At 56.0% G+C, this 14,048-nt stretch overlaps 1 protein-coding gene across 1 annotated transcript in view; it reads left to right on the top strand.

The window, feature by feature from the left end:
* Positions 1–7,826, top strand: part of PTK7 (protein tyrosine kinase 7 (inactive)) — a 35,440-nt gene extending 27,614 nt beyond the window's left edge. The window contains exons 14-23 of the mRNA XM_026083436.1: positions 142–291; positions 558–708; positions 1,058–1,185; positions 1,446–1,649; positions 5,073–5,228; positions 5,420–5,652; positions 6,233–6,313; positions 6,395–6,546; positions 6,624–6,802; positions 7,003–7,826. Of these exons, the coding sequence (XP_025939221.1) occupies positions 142–291; positions 558–708; positions 1,058–1,185; positions 1,446–1,649; positions 5,073–5,228; positions 5,420–5,652; positions 6,233–6,313; positions 6,395–6,546; positions 6,624–6,802; positions 7,003–7,163 (1,595 nt within the window). The 3' untranslated portion in view covers positions 7,164–7,826. The remainder of the gene's footprint in view (positions 1–141; positions 292–557; positions 709–1,057; positions 1,186–1,445; positions 1,650–5,072; positions 5,229–5,419; positions 5,653–6,232; positions 6,314–6,394; positions 6,547–6,623; positions 6,803–7,002) is intronic.
* The last annotated feature ends 6,222 nt before the right edge of the window (positions 7,827–14,048 follow it).

Below are 14,048 nucleotides of genomic sequence, written 5' to 3'. Positions count from 1 at the left end.
CTCCAGCATGGGCCACTGGAGCTTTGCATTGGCCTGCCTCTGGCACGGGTGAGGCAGCAGCGCTATGGCGGGCTGGGGAGCTGGCATGCAGCTCAGTGTCACATGTGTGACTGCTGCATCCCTCTTCTTGCCATCCTGTAGATGGGAGCAGCCTGCCGTCCCATGTCAGCCACAACGCCGGCGTCTTGTCCTTCCGCAAGGTGAGCCGGAGCGACTCGGGGAACTACACATGCATCGCCTCCAACAGCCCTCAGGGCGAGATCCGAGCCACTGTGCAGCTTGTGGTAGCAGGTGAGGGCTCAGGGCAGGCAGCTGGGTTGGCTGTTCTGCTGGCCTGGCAGCAGAGTTGCCTGGGTGGTGCCCAGTGGGCACATCCACATGGAGAGAGAGGTGTCTGTCCTGACAGCCAACCCTGCCCCATGGCACTTGGATATCCAATTTGTCAGTGCCTTGCAAATAGCTCAAGAGGACACGTGCGGTTGTGCTGGTGCGGGCCTCACTCCCTTGTGTGGGCTCAGTGCCATCCCATGGACTCATGCTGATCTCTCTGCCTTCAGTTTACGTCACCTTCAAGCTAGAGCCAGAGCCCACGACGGTGTACCAGGGCCACACAGCCATGTTCCAGTGCCAGGCAGAGGGCGACCCCATGCCACACATCCAATGGAAAGGGAAGGACAAGATTTTGGATCCCGGCAAGCTCCTGCCCAGGTATGCAGCCCATGTCCCAAACTGAAGGTGTGCTTGTGCTGCACTGCAGCGATCGTCGGGCCCACTCAGTGTGCCCATGCTGGCAAAAGGGTCTGGCCTTACCAGCTGGGCAGGGTCACCCGGTCAGTTGTTTCTGGGCTCCCCGGCCCTGAGGATTTGCTCCCTGCCACGGCCTGCCAAGCTGCAATGGCTTGGTTGCAAGAGCTGCAGCGCTAAGGCGCAGCCTGAGATTCGAGACGGATGTAGGCTGAGGGGCTAAGGCTATTGCACCACAGGGTGATGGGGCTGCAGGGCTCCCAAGCCTGTCTCTGCCCTCTCATGCTTGCAAAGGGCTTTGTGTGGTTGGCAGGATTCAGATCATGCCCAATGGCTCCCTGGTGATTTACGATGTCACCACCGAGGACTCGGGAAAATACACCTGCATCGCTGGCAACAGCTGCAACATCAAGCACCGCGAGGCCTTCCTCTATGTCGTAGGTAAGGGAGGTGCCCAACATCAGGACACAGGCTTTTGGCATCCCAGACATCTCTGGCCCTGCTGCTGGCCCAGTCATGGTGCCATCCATCTGTATTGGGATGCAGCACTGGATACTGCGGGCTATGCCCAGTACCCTGTAGCTGGACCAGGAAGCCAGCACAGCAGCAAGGTGGCTTTTCCTTCCCCACCAGCAAATTCCCATACGGGGTTTGGGCCATTGCTTCACACCCTCATGGGTTTGGCGCTCTTTGCCCCCCAGACAAGCCGGCAGTGGAAGAGGATGAGGGGCCCAGCAGCCACACACCCTACAAGATGATCCAGACCATTGGGCTTTCAGTGGGAGCAGCTGTTGCCTACATTATCATTGTATTGGGGCTGATGTTCTACTGCAAGAAGCGGAGGAAAGCTAAGCGGCTGAAGAAGCATCCGGAGGGTGAGGAACCCGAAATGGAGTGTCTGAACGGTAAGATCCAAGCACCTGGAGGTGGGTACTTCCCTGCTGGTCCCCACCTCTGGATTGGAGGTGTGTAGGAAGCTTCTAGGGGCAGGGGGCTCCTTCTTTTACCCCACCCCAGGTCTCTTGCTCTTGGTTTTGGCCTCTGCTTGTGATAGAGACCCGCTCTTGGGCTAGAAATGGCCAGAGAAAGCATGCCCAGCAAGTTGGTGCAAAATCTGCGTCCTAACCCTGTGTCATGGCTGTCCCTGTGTGCCAAGATATGAGTATTGCTCCTGCCTTCCAGCACTGATGTATGGTCTCACGTATGGTCTTTGCCAAGGGAAGGGGAATGTACCCACCAGCCAGGACTTGGATGCAGCTTTGCAGAGTTACACGGCTGCCTTCTTTCCTGTGCCACTGTTTCAGCCCCCTGTCCCCAGAGCTTGCTCTTGGGAGCCAGCAGGCAGCTGCAGGCTGAGCCCATCACTGTGGATGGGACGTGGAGGTTGCTTTCCCTGGGTGTTGTGTTACATCTCTGGCTGCATCTCCTGGCACTCAGTATCCCTCTGCAGCTGGCCACAGCTGCCCTATGCTATTGCTCCCAGCTAAGTTGGTTGCTTTTGCAGACATGTGCCCAGCAGTGCCCTTTCCATGTGAGCAGCATGTTGTATTCATACCCTTTGAGTGCCACCTTTGTTGTGTCCATCAGACGATGTTCCTTCCTGTCCCATGGCAGTTGAGCTGCTGGTTTCCATGAGACCCTGCAAAGTCCTTTCTGGAAATTCAAATAGCCTCAGCTCCATCCCCTTTGTCCACAAGTTTATGACTCCTTCAGTGCACCCAAGAGACCCTTATGGTGTCATTTTCTTTTCTAAAAGCTGTTGCAGCTCCTTCTCCTCATGTCTTGTTTGTCCTTGCCACACCGATCCAGTTAGAGCTTCTTTTGTGCGATGGGGTGCAGCCATTGAGTTCACTGCCCTCACAGTTCCCTGGATCTCCCCCTGCACAGCTGTAAATGCAGCATGGTGCTTCCCTGCTCCTAGTTCTCCAGCACGCAGCCACGTGCTGATCTCACAGGGGATGCTGTGAGGTCCTGGCAAAACACTGCTGCTGGGTTTTTTTTCCTGTCCTTCCTCTTGTATTGATACTTTGAGCAGTGCTAAACTGCCTCAAGGGAAGTCTGGCTGTAGGCACCTCCTGGGAGCAGGGATGCAGGAGCATCTCTGCAGTTTTGCGTTCTGCCACTGTGCCGCTGTGCACTTTTCCCCTGGCCACCTCTGCCCCCAGGCTCTGGCTAGCACTGTCTTCCTGGGGAAAGGATTTGTTTTAATCCTGTTTCAGGTTCTCTCTCAGGATTTTGGCCTATCTTTATTATGTTTTTTCTTTGTATTCTGCCGGAGTTTGTCTCCTCTTATTCCCTTTGTTTGGAGCCAGTTTAGCTGTTTGAGATGCATCCTTGCTGTCTGCGCTCCTTTTTGGTCCTTCCACAGCCTCTCTGGAGAAGCAGTGCGTTTGCTCTCAGCTCCAGGGGAGTGACCCCCAAATGTTCTGCAAAGATTTGGCTCTCTTCCTTGTTTTGATATCATCCCCCTTTAGCAGAGTCACCTGAAATATCCCAGTACCTGCCCAACAACAAGTACTCCCTGACTGGCCACCAGCTGACTTCTCCAGTGCCCTCAGGACTCGGACAGATTTGCCCTTCCTACGGACAGGCAGAGTTGGTGCTCTCCTAACAAGTGAGTTGCCTGGGACAAAACAGGCAGCTCCTCTCTGCTTGGTTCCTGTCTGTGTAAATAAAACTCTTCCTGCTCATCTCTGCATTTCCCTTCATCGAGGTCCCTTTGTTATTGACTGTCTCATCAAAGCTCTGTGAAACATGGTGATGTCTGTGCTCAAAAGTGAGTTTTGTTGCTGCTGCTGCTGCTGCCCACTGATGCCACCCCTCAGCAGCAGAGTGCTCGCTCTGCAGCCTCTGTTGTTTTCTTGGCACAGTTGCAGCAGTCTTCTCATATTTTCTCTTGGCTTCAAGTTTGTAGTCTTGAGACACCATCAGTCATGACTGCAGACAGTGCAGGGTCAAACAGGCTTAAGTGCCAGGCTGCTCATAATTAGCATAAAAACAGAGATAGTGGAAGTAGCATCAAGCCTTGATTTATAGGGTAGACGGTGTTTTTCACCATGGTCTTCTGCAAATACTACTCCAGTGCATGAGAGAAGTCACTTGTCAATAGCCACGGCTCTTTAAGTCATTGCATCTCAGTCTTCATGGCTCCAAGCCTACCCGTCACAAAGCCATGGTCCTCATCACCGTGGCCAGACCCACTGAGGACATGCTGAAGGGCTGGTACATTGCTGAACAGTATCCCTTGACAGAAATCATGAGCATAGTGGTTCCTGTTGGAGCAATAGCATGTTGGATGAAGTCTTAATTTGGTAATCAAACCCTTTTGCACAGCCAGATGTTTCCCCAGTGCTTGCTCCTGGACTAGCTGAAATGGAATGCGTACAGTAACGCAGGGTGATGCTGCACATGTGTCATCCACCTTTGCTCGGTGCTTTGTCCTGCCTTACATTCAAACTCCTGCCTTCAGCTCATAGAAAGCAGCATTTCCTAGTACTTGCTCTGATCTAAGCAGTAAGTGCACTCAAAATCAAGGTTTGCTTTCTGTACAGAAATCTTTCCAATACAATCCAGCTGTAAAACACAGGGTGCTTTGCTTTCTTAAGGTAACAATGTTTAGTCCTGTTCACTGGCTTGTGTGTGTGCTGGGGAAGTTTCTAGTGGAGTTCCTAAGCAGAAAGCTTGCCGGGGGTTAATTGCAAGGACACTGCTTCCAAGCACTGCTCTAATCCGGGCGGTAAAAGAAACTCCAGGCTGATCTGATCTGACAGGGTCAAGATTACCAAAGACATCTGTGTTGCAGGTTTGCATGGAAAGGAACAGGAGCAGAGGGCAGGCTGCAGCAGCTGGTGCCAGATGGACCTGGGAGTCTCTTGGGCATCTAAAGACCAAGTTTTAGCAATCAGGGTCCTCTCTGTCCTCTCTCCGCCTCACCTATCTGATCTCCTGCTGTTCTGCAGACTCTTGTCAACAGACGGTTTGGATGTGGCCACCCATTTTCTTTGGGACATCCAAGTGCAATGGGATGGATGTGGCCAGATGGGGTCACTTGGCTCTGGGACCAAAGCCATCGCTGAGCATCTGATCGCAGGGATGGCTGCGGGGCTGGCAGCGATGGGGCCAGGGCCTCACTTGAGACTGGAAGGAGCGACTGTGTGGAGGGCACCACGTTTCCCGGGACTGCAAGTCAGGCCAGGGTGCTTGGAGCTAGCCGCGCGTGCTTGGAGCATCAGCCCTGGATTGCTGTTCTCCAAAATGGGCTGATCCCCACCACGGCATGCACTGTGCAGCCTGCTGGCATGCTGTAGCCACGTGTGCTTGCCTTGCAGGTGGTGCTTTCCTGCAGAATGGGCAGACGACAGATGAGATCCAGGAAGAAGTGGCCTTGACCAACCTGGGCAGCAGCTCCGGAGCCAGCAAGCGGCACAGCACTGCTGACAAGATGCACTTTCCGCGCTCCAACCTGCAGACAATCACTACCCTTGGTACGCCGGGCCACCCTGGTCCCCACCCCAAGTTCTGACCCAGCAAAAAACCTGCTGCTGTAACCCCAGCATGTCCTAGCTGGAATATGGGACCTGTTGGGGTACAGAGGGTCCCACAACCTCTGTCTTTGCGGGAGTCCTGGGCTGTCCTAACATGTGCTGTCCTCCCACATGCTGCCCTCCACTTGCAGGCAGGGGGGAGTTTGGCGAGGTCTTCCTGGCCAAGGCGAAGGGTGTGGAGGATGGCGAAGATGAGGCACTGGTGCTGGTGAAGAGCCTGCAGACCAGGGATGAGCAGCTGCAGCTGGACTTCCGGCGCGAGGCAGAGATGTTCGGCAAGCTGAACCATGCCAACGTGGTGCGGCTGCTGGGGCTGTGCCGCGAGGCAGAGCCACACTACATGGTGCTGGAGTATGTGGACCTGGTAAGGGCCCTGCCAGTGATGCCTGTGGTAGGGAGGGTGGGTTGGATGGCAGATGTGGACAAACATGATGTGGTCCAGGCTGGTGGCACAGGACAAGCAAGGTACGGGGAGGCCAGTCTGAGCTTACCGCTGTTCATACAATACAGAGGAGTCTTGAGGGGAAAGGGTCTCCTGCAGGACCCACAGGGCATTTCTTCCCCTTCCCTGTCCTCCTTAATGCTGGGTGCTTTCTGGAACTCAGTTGAACAATTTAAGCTGTGGGATTCCCTGCCACAGTTTGCTGTGAATGCTTAAAGCTCCTATGGAAAGCCTGGAGTTTATTGGAAAGAACTCCATTTGGGGTATGAAAAATCTCCTGGAAGCATCAGGCCTGCTTGCCCTGATCTTAGCCCTTCGAGCCACAGAGACAAGATACTGCTTGACCTACCAGACAGGGGCCAGGAGGGCAGGCAAGGGCTGTGGCCCAGGATGAGGGGAGTCTGCAGTGCTCCTTGTGGACCTGCTGTGGCTGGGCACAGTGGGAACCAATGCAGCTGGCAGTGAGTAGATGCTGCCTCTGAATTGCCATCTGTCGTCTCAGGGGGACCTAAAGCAGTTCCTGAGGATCTCCAAGAGTAAAGATGAGTCTCTGAAGCCACAGCCCCTCAGCACCAAGCACAAGGTGAGGACATAGCTGTGGCGATGCTGTGGGGCTGTGGGACCAGGGGAGGGCAGCCAGTGCCAACATCTCTCTGGGAGGTAGGTGTCTATCTGCACGCAGGTGGCCCTGGGCATGGAGCATCTCTCCAACGGCAGGTTCGTGCACCGGGACTTGGCAGCAAGGAACTGCCTGGTCAGCGCTCAGCGGCAGGTCAAGGTCTCGGCCCTGAGCCTCAGCAAGGATGTGTATAACAGGTCTGTTGGGAGCCTGACGGGGGGACGGGACAGGATGGGAAGGTACCTATCTCACTGCCTGCCTGTCCTGCCTGCAGCGAGTATTACCACTTCCGCCAGGCCTGGATCCCACTGCGCTGGATGCCACCCGAGGCCGTGCTGGAGGATGAGTTCTCCACCAAGTCGGATGTGTGGTCCTTTGGGGTGCTAATGTGGGAAGTCTTCACGCATGGAGAGATGCCCTACAGCCCGCTGGCAGACGATGAGGTCCTGGCAGGTATGTGAGGCACCTTGTGCCACCCCCAGTGTCCTTTTCTCAGGGGTGAGGGGCTGAGCTGGGCACTGTCCCCCCTCCTACGTGATGCTGGTCCAGCTGGGGAGGCTGCTGCAGCTCATGCAGGGAGGTCCACATGCAGAGATGCTGCGGAGGGCATCATGCCTCTTCTCAACGGCCCTTTGGGCTTTGCTTTTCTGCAGGTCTGCAGTCAGGCAAGACGAAGCTCCTGCAGCCTGAGGGCTGCCCTTCGCGGCTGGCCAAGCTGATGCAGCGCTGCTGGGCCCCCAGCCCCAAGGATCGGCCCTCCTTCGGCGAGCTCGCCACCACCCTCGGGGACAGCCCGGCCGACAGCAAGGCCTGAGCGGCCCAGCCCTTGCTGGGGAAGGAGGCGAGGGGGCGGGCAGGGATCAGGGCGCTCCCAGGGTGCTCCTGGGTCTCCTGGCTGAGCACCGGCCCGATGTGCTGGGAGCTGCTCGGCACCAGCAGCGGCTGAACTCAAAGCACAAGTCTGCGCAACCCCCATCCCTCTCCTCCCTGGGCCCGCAACACCAGCCCTTGCTGCCTCTCGATCTCTGCCTGCCCGGTCTGGAGCCCCCGGGCTGCCGGCATGGATGCAGCGTGGCTCCCCCTTGCCCAGTGAGAGCCGGGCTGCGGCAGCCGGCTCTCTGTCCCCGCTCGCCATGCGCGTTAGCTGTCGGCCCTGTCCGTCCAGCCGTCTGTCTGTCTGTGCTAGGCATGCCGGTGTCCCCCTGCAGGCATGGGCCCGCCCGCAGGAGCATGAAGTGCCTGGCATATGAAGGAGACGCCTGCCACCTTTCCCGTTGCCCCCGCGCCTTTTTTTGTACGACTCCCCCTATCCCTGGGGCAGCACCCCCCTCTCATCTCCTTTTCTAGTGTGCTGACTCCTCCCCACCGTAGTATTTCTGTTACTGGAACGCAGCCTAGAGTTGGGTTAGTTTGTTTGCTTGAGCGGAGGGTACCGCAGCCAAGAAGGGTTGGGTTTTTGTTGTGTTTTTATGTGCTGCTCTCAATAAAAAAAAGCCTTTTTTTTTTTTTTGGTCTTTGTAAGATGCTGCTCTCAGCTGCCTCCTTTCCTCCACGTGGTTCCTGGGAAGGACTGGGGGCTGGTTACGGGTGCATCTGTGCCTCCGGTGTTTCCCTCAGCTACCAGCGTTTGCTGAGGCTCAGGAAGCCCCAGCACAACCCAGGGGCTGGCCGAGCTGGCACAGAGCTGTGGAGCAGTCTGACTGGCTGTACATCTCCTTGGGGTTATAGAGATGACAGAGCTGAGCTCTTCCAGGAGGAGGACCGGGGCTGGATATGAGTCAATGGGCACAAGTTGCTGAAGGGAAATTTGCATTGGATACGAGGGAAAATGCTTGTCCCTTGAGGGTGGTGAAACCCTGGGACAGCCCCGGAGAGGTTGTGGGATCTCCACTCTTGGAGATACTCCATCCTTGACCAGACCAGCAACCTCATCCAGTTTGCCATGCTTTGAGCAGGGGTAGACCAAAAATGCCCAGGAACCCCTTCCCACCTGTGCTACCCCAAGGGATTATGGAAATGCTGGAAAGTCAAGTCAAGATTTGTGCACAGAGGGTGAAGAGGTTCATTTCTTGGTGTGCGCTAAACAGCTCCGAGTTTGGACTCAGCCCTGGGATTGAGAGGTTAGCTGGTCCTGTTGGGGTGCAAGCAGGCTTGCTGGCTGCAGGCCAGAATTACTGAAAGTGCTCGTCCCTCTCCAGGAGCTGCCAAGGCTCCCTGGGCCAAGGGCTCTGGGTGAGATAAGCTGCAGCTGTGGCCAGCTGACAGGCCCCGCTACCCACCAGCCCTGGTCCTCCTTTGCACAGTGAGCTTGGCAGTGGGTTATTGCCCCCCACCTCCCGAGCCCTTGCTGCCTCCACAGCCTTTGTGCAGATGGCCTGACTGCAGCCTGGGGCTGGTGGCACACTGTGCATGCAGCAGAGGGAACCCTTGGAGGGGGTCTCGGGACATGCATTGTCTCCCCAGTGCAGCTCTGCATTCCTCATCTTTGCTGCTCGCCTCCTGGGCCTTCCCAGCACGCCCATAAGGCTATTGAGATGTGTGCAGGTGCTGCTGCGTGTGTCCTCCCCAGCTTTGGGTGTCTTCCCACGTGCATTTAGTTGCAATTGATGTGTTGTTCCATCTTTCCAGTCTGTCACACTGCTGTGGACTTTCCTTCTTGCATCTCCTGCAGGATGGCTGTGCATGTTGTGTGATTCTACAGCCGAGTCACTAATAAGTGCATTTCTGCTTGTGCATCCCCATGGTATTTATTACCCTTTGAGCACCTCTTGCCCCAGAAATACTCCCAGCTGGTTCAGCAACTTCTTGGTTGGGCATTTTCAGGTAGATCATATGAGAGAGCCTGATGCTAGATTCCTCCAGCTGGACTAGTGCTGTAACATCTCACTTCATGCCTCGCCAGGGGTTAGCTATTTCTTCCCGACTCTTGGTGCTCTACTTTGGAGGCTGCCTGGGACGTTAGGGGAAGGTACGGGGAGCTGTATAGCATCAGCCGACAAGCCAGAGAGTGCCGTTGAGGCTTTGCCCTGGAAGAAGGCCACTGGCATGTCAGATGCAACCAGTGATCCCTGGTCCTCTGCCACTGCAGCTGGAGAACAGAGGTGTCCAGGACCGTTGGGCTGACAGTCCCGCTCTGCTGGCCTTGTGCTTGCAGCTCTGTTTCCCAGGAGCGGGGACAACATGGCTGCAGAGGGCAAGTCTGGTGAGAGGTGTCAGGATGTGGGGCTCAGCTCTACCGCAGTGCATCCTGCAGACACGAGTGTCTATTTACCACACGGCCCAGATCCAATGGCTACAGGGGGCACCCAAGCAGAAAAGACACCAATGCTAAGACAAACCCCAGGCCTCCAGGGTGCATGGGATGGGTGAGAGCATGTATTTTTGTGAGTGATGTCATGAAAAAGCTCTGTATCCTTGGGGACAGCACAGATGTTGGCCAAACTAATTGGAAACAGTGGGCTGAGCAAAGACAGGCCTGGCTAAATGGGGAATGGGGAATCAGCACACCCGACTTAAGCCCCTGCAGGAGATGGGGAGGACTCAGACAGCAGGGGGGGGATCCAACTGCTTCAGTCCAAATTGAAGTAATAACATCTTCAAAAACATGGGGGAAGGATGATACCCAGGGTGGCATCTTGCAGCACCCAGGGCCACAAAGAACAGCATGGCTGGATCAGAACACAGGTCCACCTAATGGACCACCAAAACGTGTGGTCAAAAATTAACATTTAGGGAAAAGTATAAGACTTGGCAAGCAGGTATGCAGCATCCCAGCTGCCAACTACCTAAAGCATGATAACCTCTGAACCAGGCATTTCCGGTAGCCCTTGATGATTTCTCTTGTCACAAAGTTATCCAAGCTCCCCTTAAGCCTGTGCATGCTTTGGGCACCCATAGCACCCCAGGGCAATGAGTGCACAGATCCGCTATGCAGCAGGAAGAAGTACCTCTTCTTGTTTGCTTTGATTTTACCTGGTGCCCTGCGGCTCTTATGCAGGTGTCTCAGGGCCCTGCGGGTGCACTAATGAACCTTAATTGCCCTGAGCAGCCTCACCTGGGGCACCCACCCCCTTTGCCCATGGCCCAGGAGCTGCATTTAAGCTCAGGCCTGGGCCCTTGCTCTTGTTTTGAGCAACCTTGTAGGTGGACTTATTATCAGCCTTGTCTCCACCTGTCTCCTGGGTTGACCTTAGACACATGTTATAGCCTTATTTCTGGTCTTGTCTTCTAACTGGACTCTCTGAATGGACCCTTGACCTGGTTCATCATTTGCTGCATCTGGGCTTGTTGATGGACCATGTTGCCAGTACACGGCTCTGCCTGCCCTGCTCAGGTACTGTGGGATTTTGCCCATTGGTGAGGGCATAGTCTGTACTGGGGTTGGCTTGTCCCCCCTTGAGGAGTGGTCCTGTCTATGCTGCTCTCTGACAGCATGTGTGATGGCTGGAGGAGCTCCTCTGCTGATTAAAAAAAAAAAAACAAAAAAAACAAAAACAACAACAAAAACAAAAATCCAAGAAAACTAAATGTGGGTTGGGTCTTTCTTCACATACATTCAGCAATACTGCTTACCCAAGAGATGTGGATGTTAGAAGGTGAGAATAGCTACCTGTGTTCAGCAGCAGTCAGAAGAGCAGCTGAAGTATGAGGATGGAAACCCATGCTGGGGTTGAGTGCAGAGTGTGCATAGTTATGTTGCCCTAGTCCAAAGTGGATGGAAATCCTTGAAAAAGGGGTGAGAAAGGGCTTTCACATTGCAAAGGCCTAGAAGAGAGGTGCTAAGGGAACATGGAAGGCTATAAAACATCAAGTGTCATGGAGATGCTGAGAGAGAAATGCTGTCCAGCCTTGCATCAGCCTGGAAGAGCTGGGGATTGCTTCCTCCTGCATGCAGGCAGCTGTAGGAGTGATATCCATGTCAAGGGTCTGTTGAAGGCTGGGAGAAACAGGTAAGGTGGACTGGGGAAGAGCTATTTATACCAAAGGCAAAACAATCTGTGGCTCTCAGCTTTGCCATGGCCAGCCAGGGAGGCTAGAAGAGCCTCTGGGAAAGGACTAGACCCATGGGAGTATTCCACTCTACTAGGGCATTAAGTTGCACATTTTTCCCCCCACACACACTTTGGGCTCAGTGCAATGGAGAAATATGGAGACACCCCCCCCCCCCCCATGGCACCCTGTGCTGTTGCTGGGAAGGGAGAAGTCTGGTGGTGTGGGGACTGTGGGGGCTGCATCCCCTGTCCAAGAGGACACTGTGTGGCCAGCTCACAGCTGGCTGCAGTAATGCTGGGGGCATCAGGGCCCCTGCTGCAGCAGAGCTGGTCCAGACAGCAGCTTGTCTGGGGGGATCCTTGGAGGTAACTGGAGGAGATGCTTTTACAGCACAGTGCCATGCTCTGTACCCATGCCTGGGTAGACAGAGGGTTAGAAACATGAGTTGTGTGATGGGGTGTTATAAACCAGAACAGCCTGAAAAATGAAATGGGATTGTCAAGTGGCCAAAAATGGATCTAAGCTGCTCTCACCTGCCACTGAGTGCTAGTGTGGCTAGGGAGGTCCAGGGTCACTGAAGACTTGTGTCCTGAGGGTGGTGGCCTGGGGACAGGGCTTGGCTCTGACCTCTTCAGAGATGTTTGCTTCCCAAAAAATCTCAGAGGCAGATGGATGCTCTGGTCCCATTCAGCACACAAGTGGGACATGCATCTCGGAAAGCAACCCCAAAACTAGGCTAGGGAGGAAGGCGATGGCAGCAAGAGAAGAACCAGCCCGAAGCAAGGTGGTTCTTGCCTATGCAGCCTGGAGAAGGCAGAGGCCTCCCCTTGGCCTGCAAGAAAAGGCCTGGGGGGAAGCATGCAGTGGCCCCACTGGCAAGTGGGACCCCTGTCCTGGTGTTTGGCATGGGTGCATGCTCCTGCTGAGCAGGGTGACTGGCCCAGCCCTGACTGTCAGATCCTCGTGTCAGCTATGCTCAGCCTAGCCAGCACCTTTGGCTATGCCAAGGGGCTCGCTGACCCTTCACAACCCCGCAGGATGCAGCAAGGTGTCTGGCTCACCTGGACTGGGTGTAGCGGCTTGTGGTCTGCTCGAAAGGAGAGCGCGGCCAGGGCATGTGATGGGAGGCATGTGAGTCCCCGCAGCCCTGCTGGGAGCTATAAATGGCATGTGCGCTCACTAGAGGAGCACGGCTGGCGGGGAGCGGGCTGGAGGGGGCGGAGGTTTGGTTTTGCAGTGACTCCCTCACTCTGTAGGAGGTTGGCCCTGGGGAGTGGGAGACAGCTGTGAAGGCTGATGGCAAGTGTGCGCGTCTGCTGAGCAATGAGACAGACACTGAAAGGGCTTGTGCAAGCTGGAAAGCCCTCGGTGGGGTGCCCAGGAGGCAGAAACGAGCCTGTGGCGGGTCTGGTGCTGGCGGAGGTGAGCCCTTGCTCTGCCTCCTGGTTGCCATCTGCAGGATGGGGTGAGGGAGAGCCCTTTTTTCACCAAAGGATGCCTCTGTGTATGTGTGCTCGCAGCTTTGCTCTTGCCCACAAACTGAGCGTTTGCCTTCAATGTGGGTACGGATAGGCCCACTGCACCCTTGCTGACCCATGTGCAGTCTGCCCTGCACCCCGAAATCAGCCTGCTGGCATGGACTGTCCCTTTCATGGAGGTTCTGGTTCATCCCTGCACTGAGGATCTGGCCTGCAGCACCTCCTAGATATACTCCAAGCCACTGTGAGGGGGGGGTGACGGATGGAAGTGGTCCTGTGGAGAGAGGGCAGTACCAGTGCCACCCTGTCTGTCTTTCCAAGGGAGGGAGACAGGGGCATAGACCATATGTCCCACCCGAGGGTGGCTGCATGACAGGTTCCCTGTGCTCCCCTCCTGGAATCTGGAAGGTAGCTGCAGCCCATCCTGTTACAGGTAGGGACCCTTTTCCTTTTGGCCAGGGGCTAACCATGCTTAGGCAAGGTGCCTTTTGGTAATGTCTGCCTGGTCCTGTGCCCTGCAGACCCATGTGCACCAACATGGTGCCACTCTCTTCCTGGGCCTTCTCCAGGACCTCCTAACCCCAGGCAGAGGAAGGCAGGGAAGGTGTGGGGGGGAGGCAGTGTGGCCCACTTCCAGACTGGGCAGCCACCAGAGACAGGTGACCAACATGCTGTCTCCTGCATGATGCTGGGCTGGTGGGGGTGGAGGCCTGGAGTTATACCTGGTGGCATGGCAGTGGGGGCTTGAAGGGGCTGGGATGCAGGGCAAGCAGAGCGGAGCTCCTTGCTCTAATGTGCCCTGAGGACAGCAGGGCTTGGGGGTGCAGGCGAGGCCAGGGGCAGGCAGTGTTTGTCATGTTGTGTGTCCCCTGCAAGGATGAATGTGCCTGGAGGTGAGGGTGGGGAGCAGGGAGGAATCTTTGCCCGTTTTCCCCTTCTGCAGCCCGCCCGGCTACGGCGGCGCCCGCGCCCTCGGGGCTCGCTCCCGCGCGGCCCGCCCCGTCCATGCCGCGCTGCGCGCTGTGCCTTTAAGAGCCTCCCTGCGTGTTTCAATCTGGGGGTGACGCGAGCGCAGTCGGCACGTATGCAAATCGGCCGCCAGGCGGAAGCCAATGGGCGCCGGCGTTCGGCGGCCGGCTGCCAATGGGATGGCGCCTCCCGGCGGGGCGCCGGCTCGCCCCATATAAGGAGCGCCTTCGCCATAAAAGGCAACATTGTATCGCTTTATA

This window comes from Apteryx rowi, unplaced genomic scaffold (assembly GCF_003343035.1).
Source record: "Apteryx rowi isolate R43461 unplaced genomic scaffold, aptRow1 scaffold_1179, whole genome shotgun sequence".
Lineage (NCBI taxonomy): Eukaryota > Metazoa > Chordata > Aves > Apterygiformes > Apterygidae > Apteryx > Apteryx rowi.
This window is presented reverse-complemented; position numbering and strand designations above follow the sequence as displayed.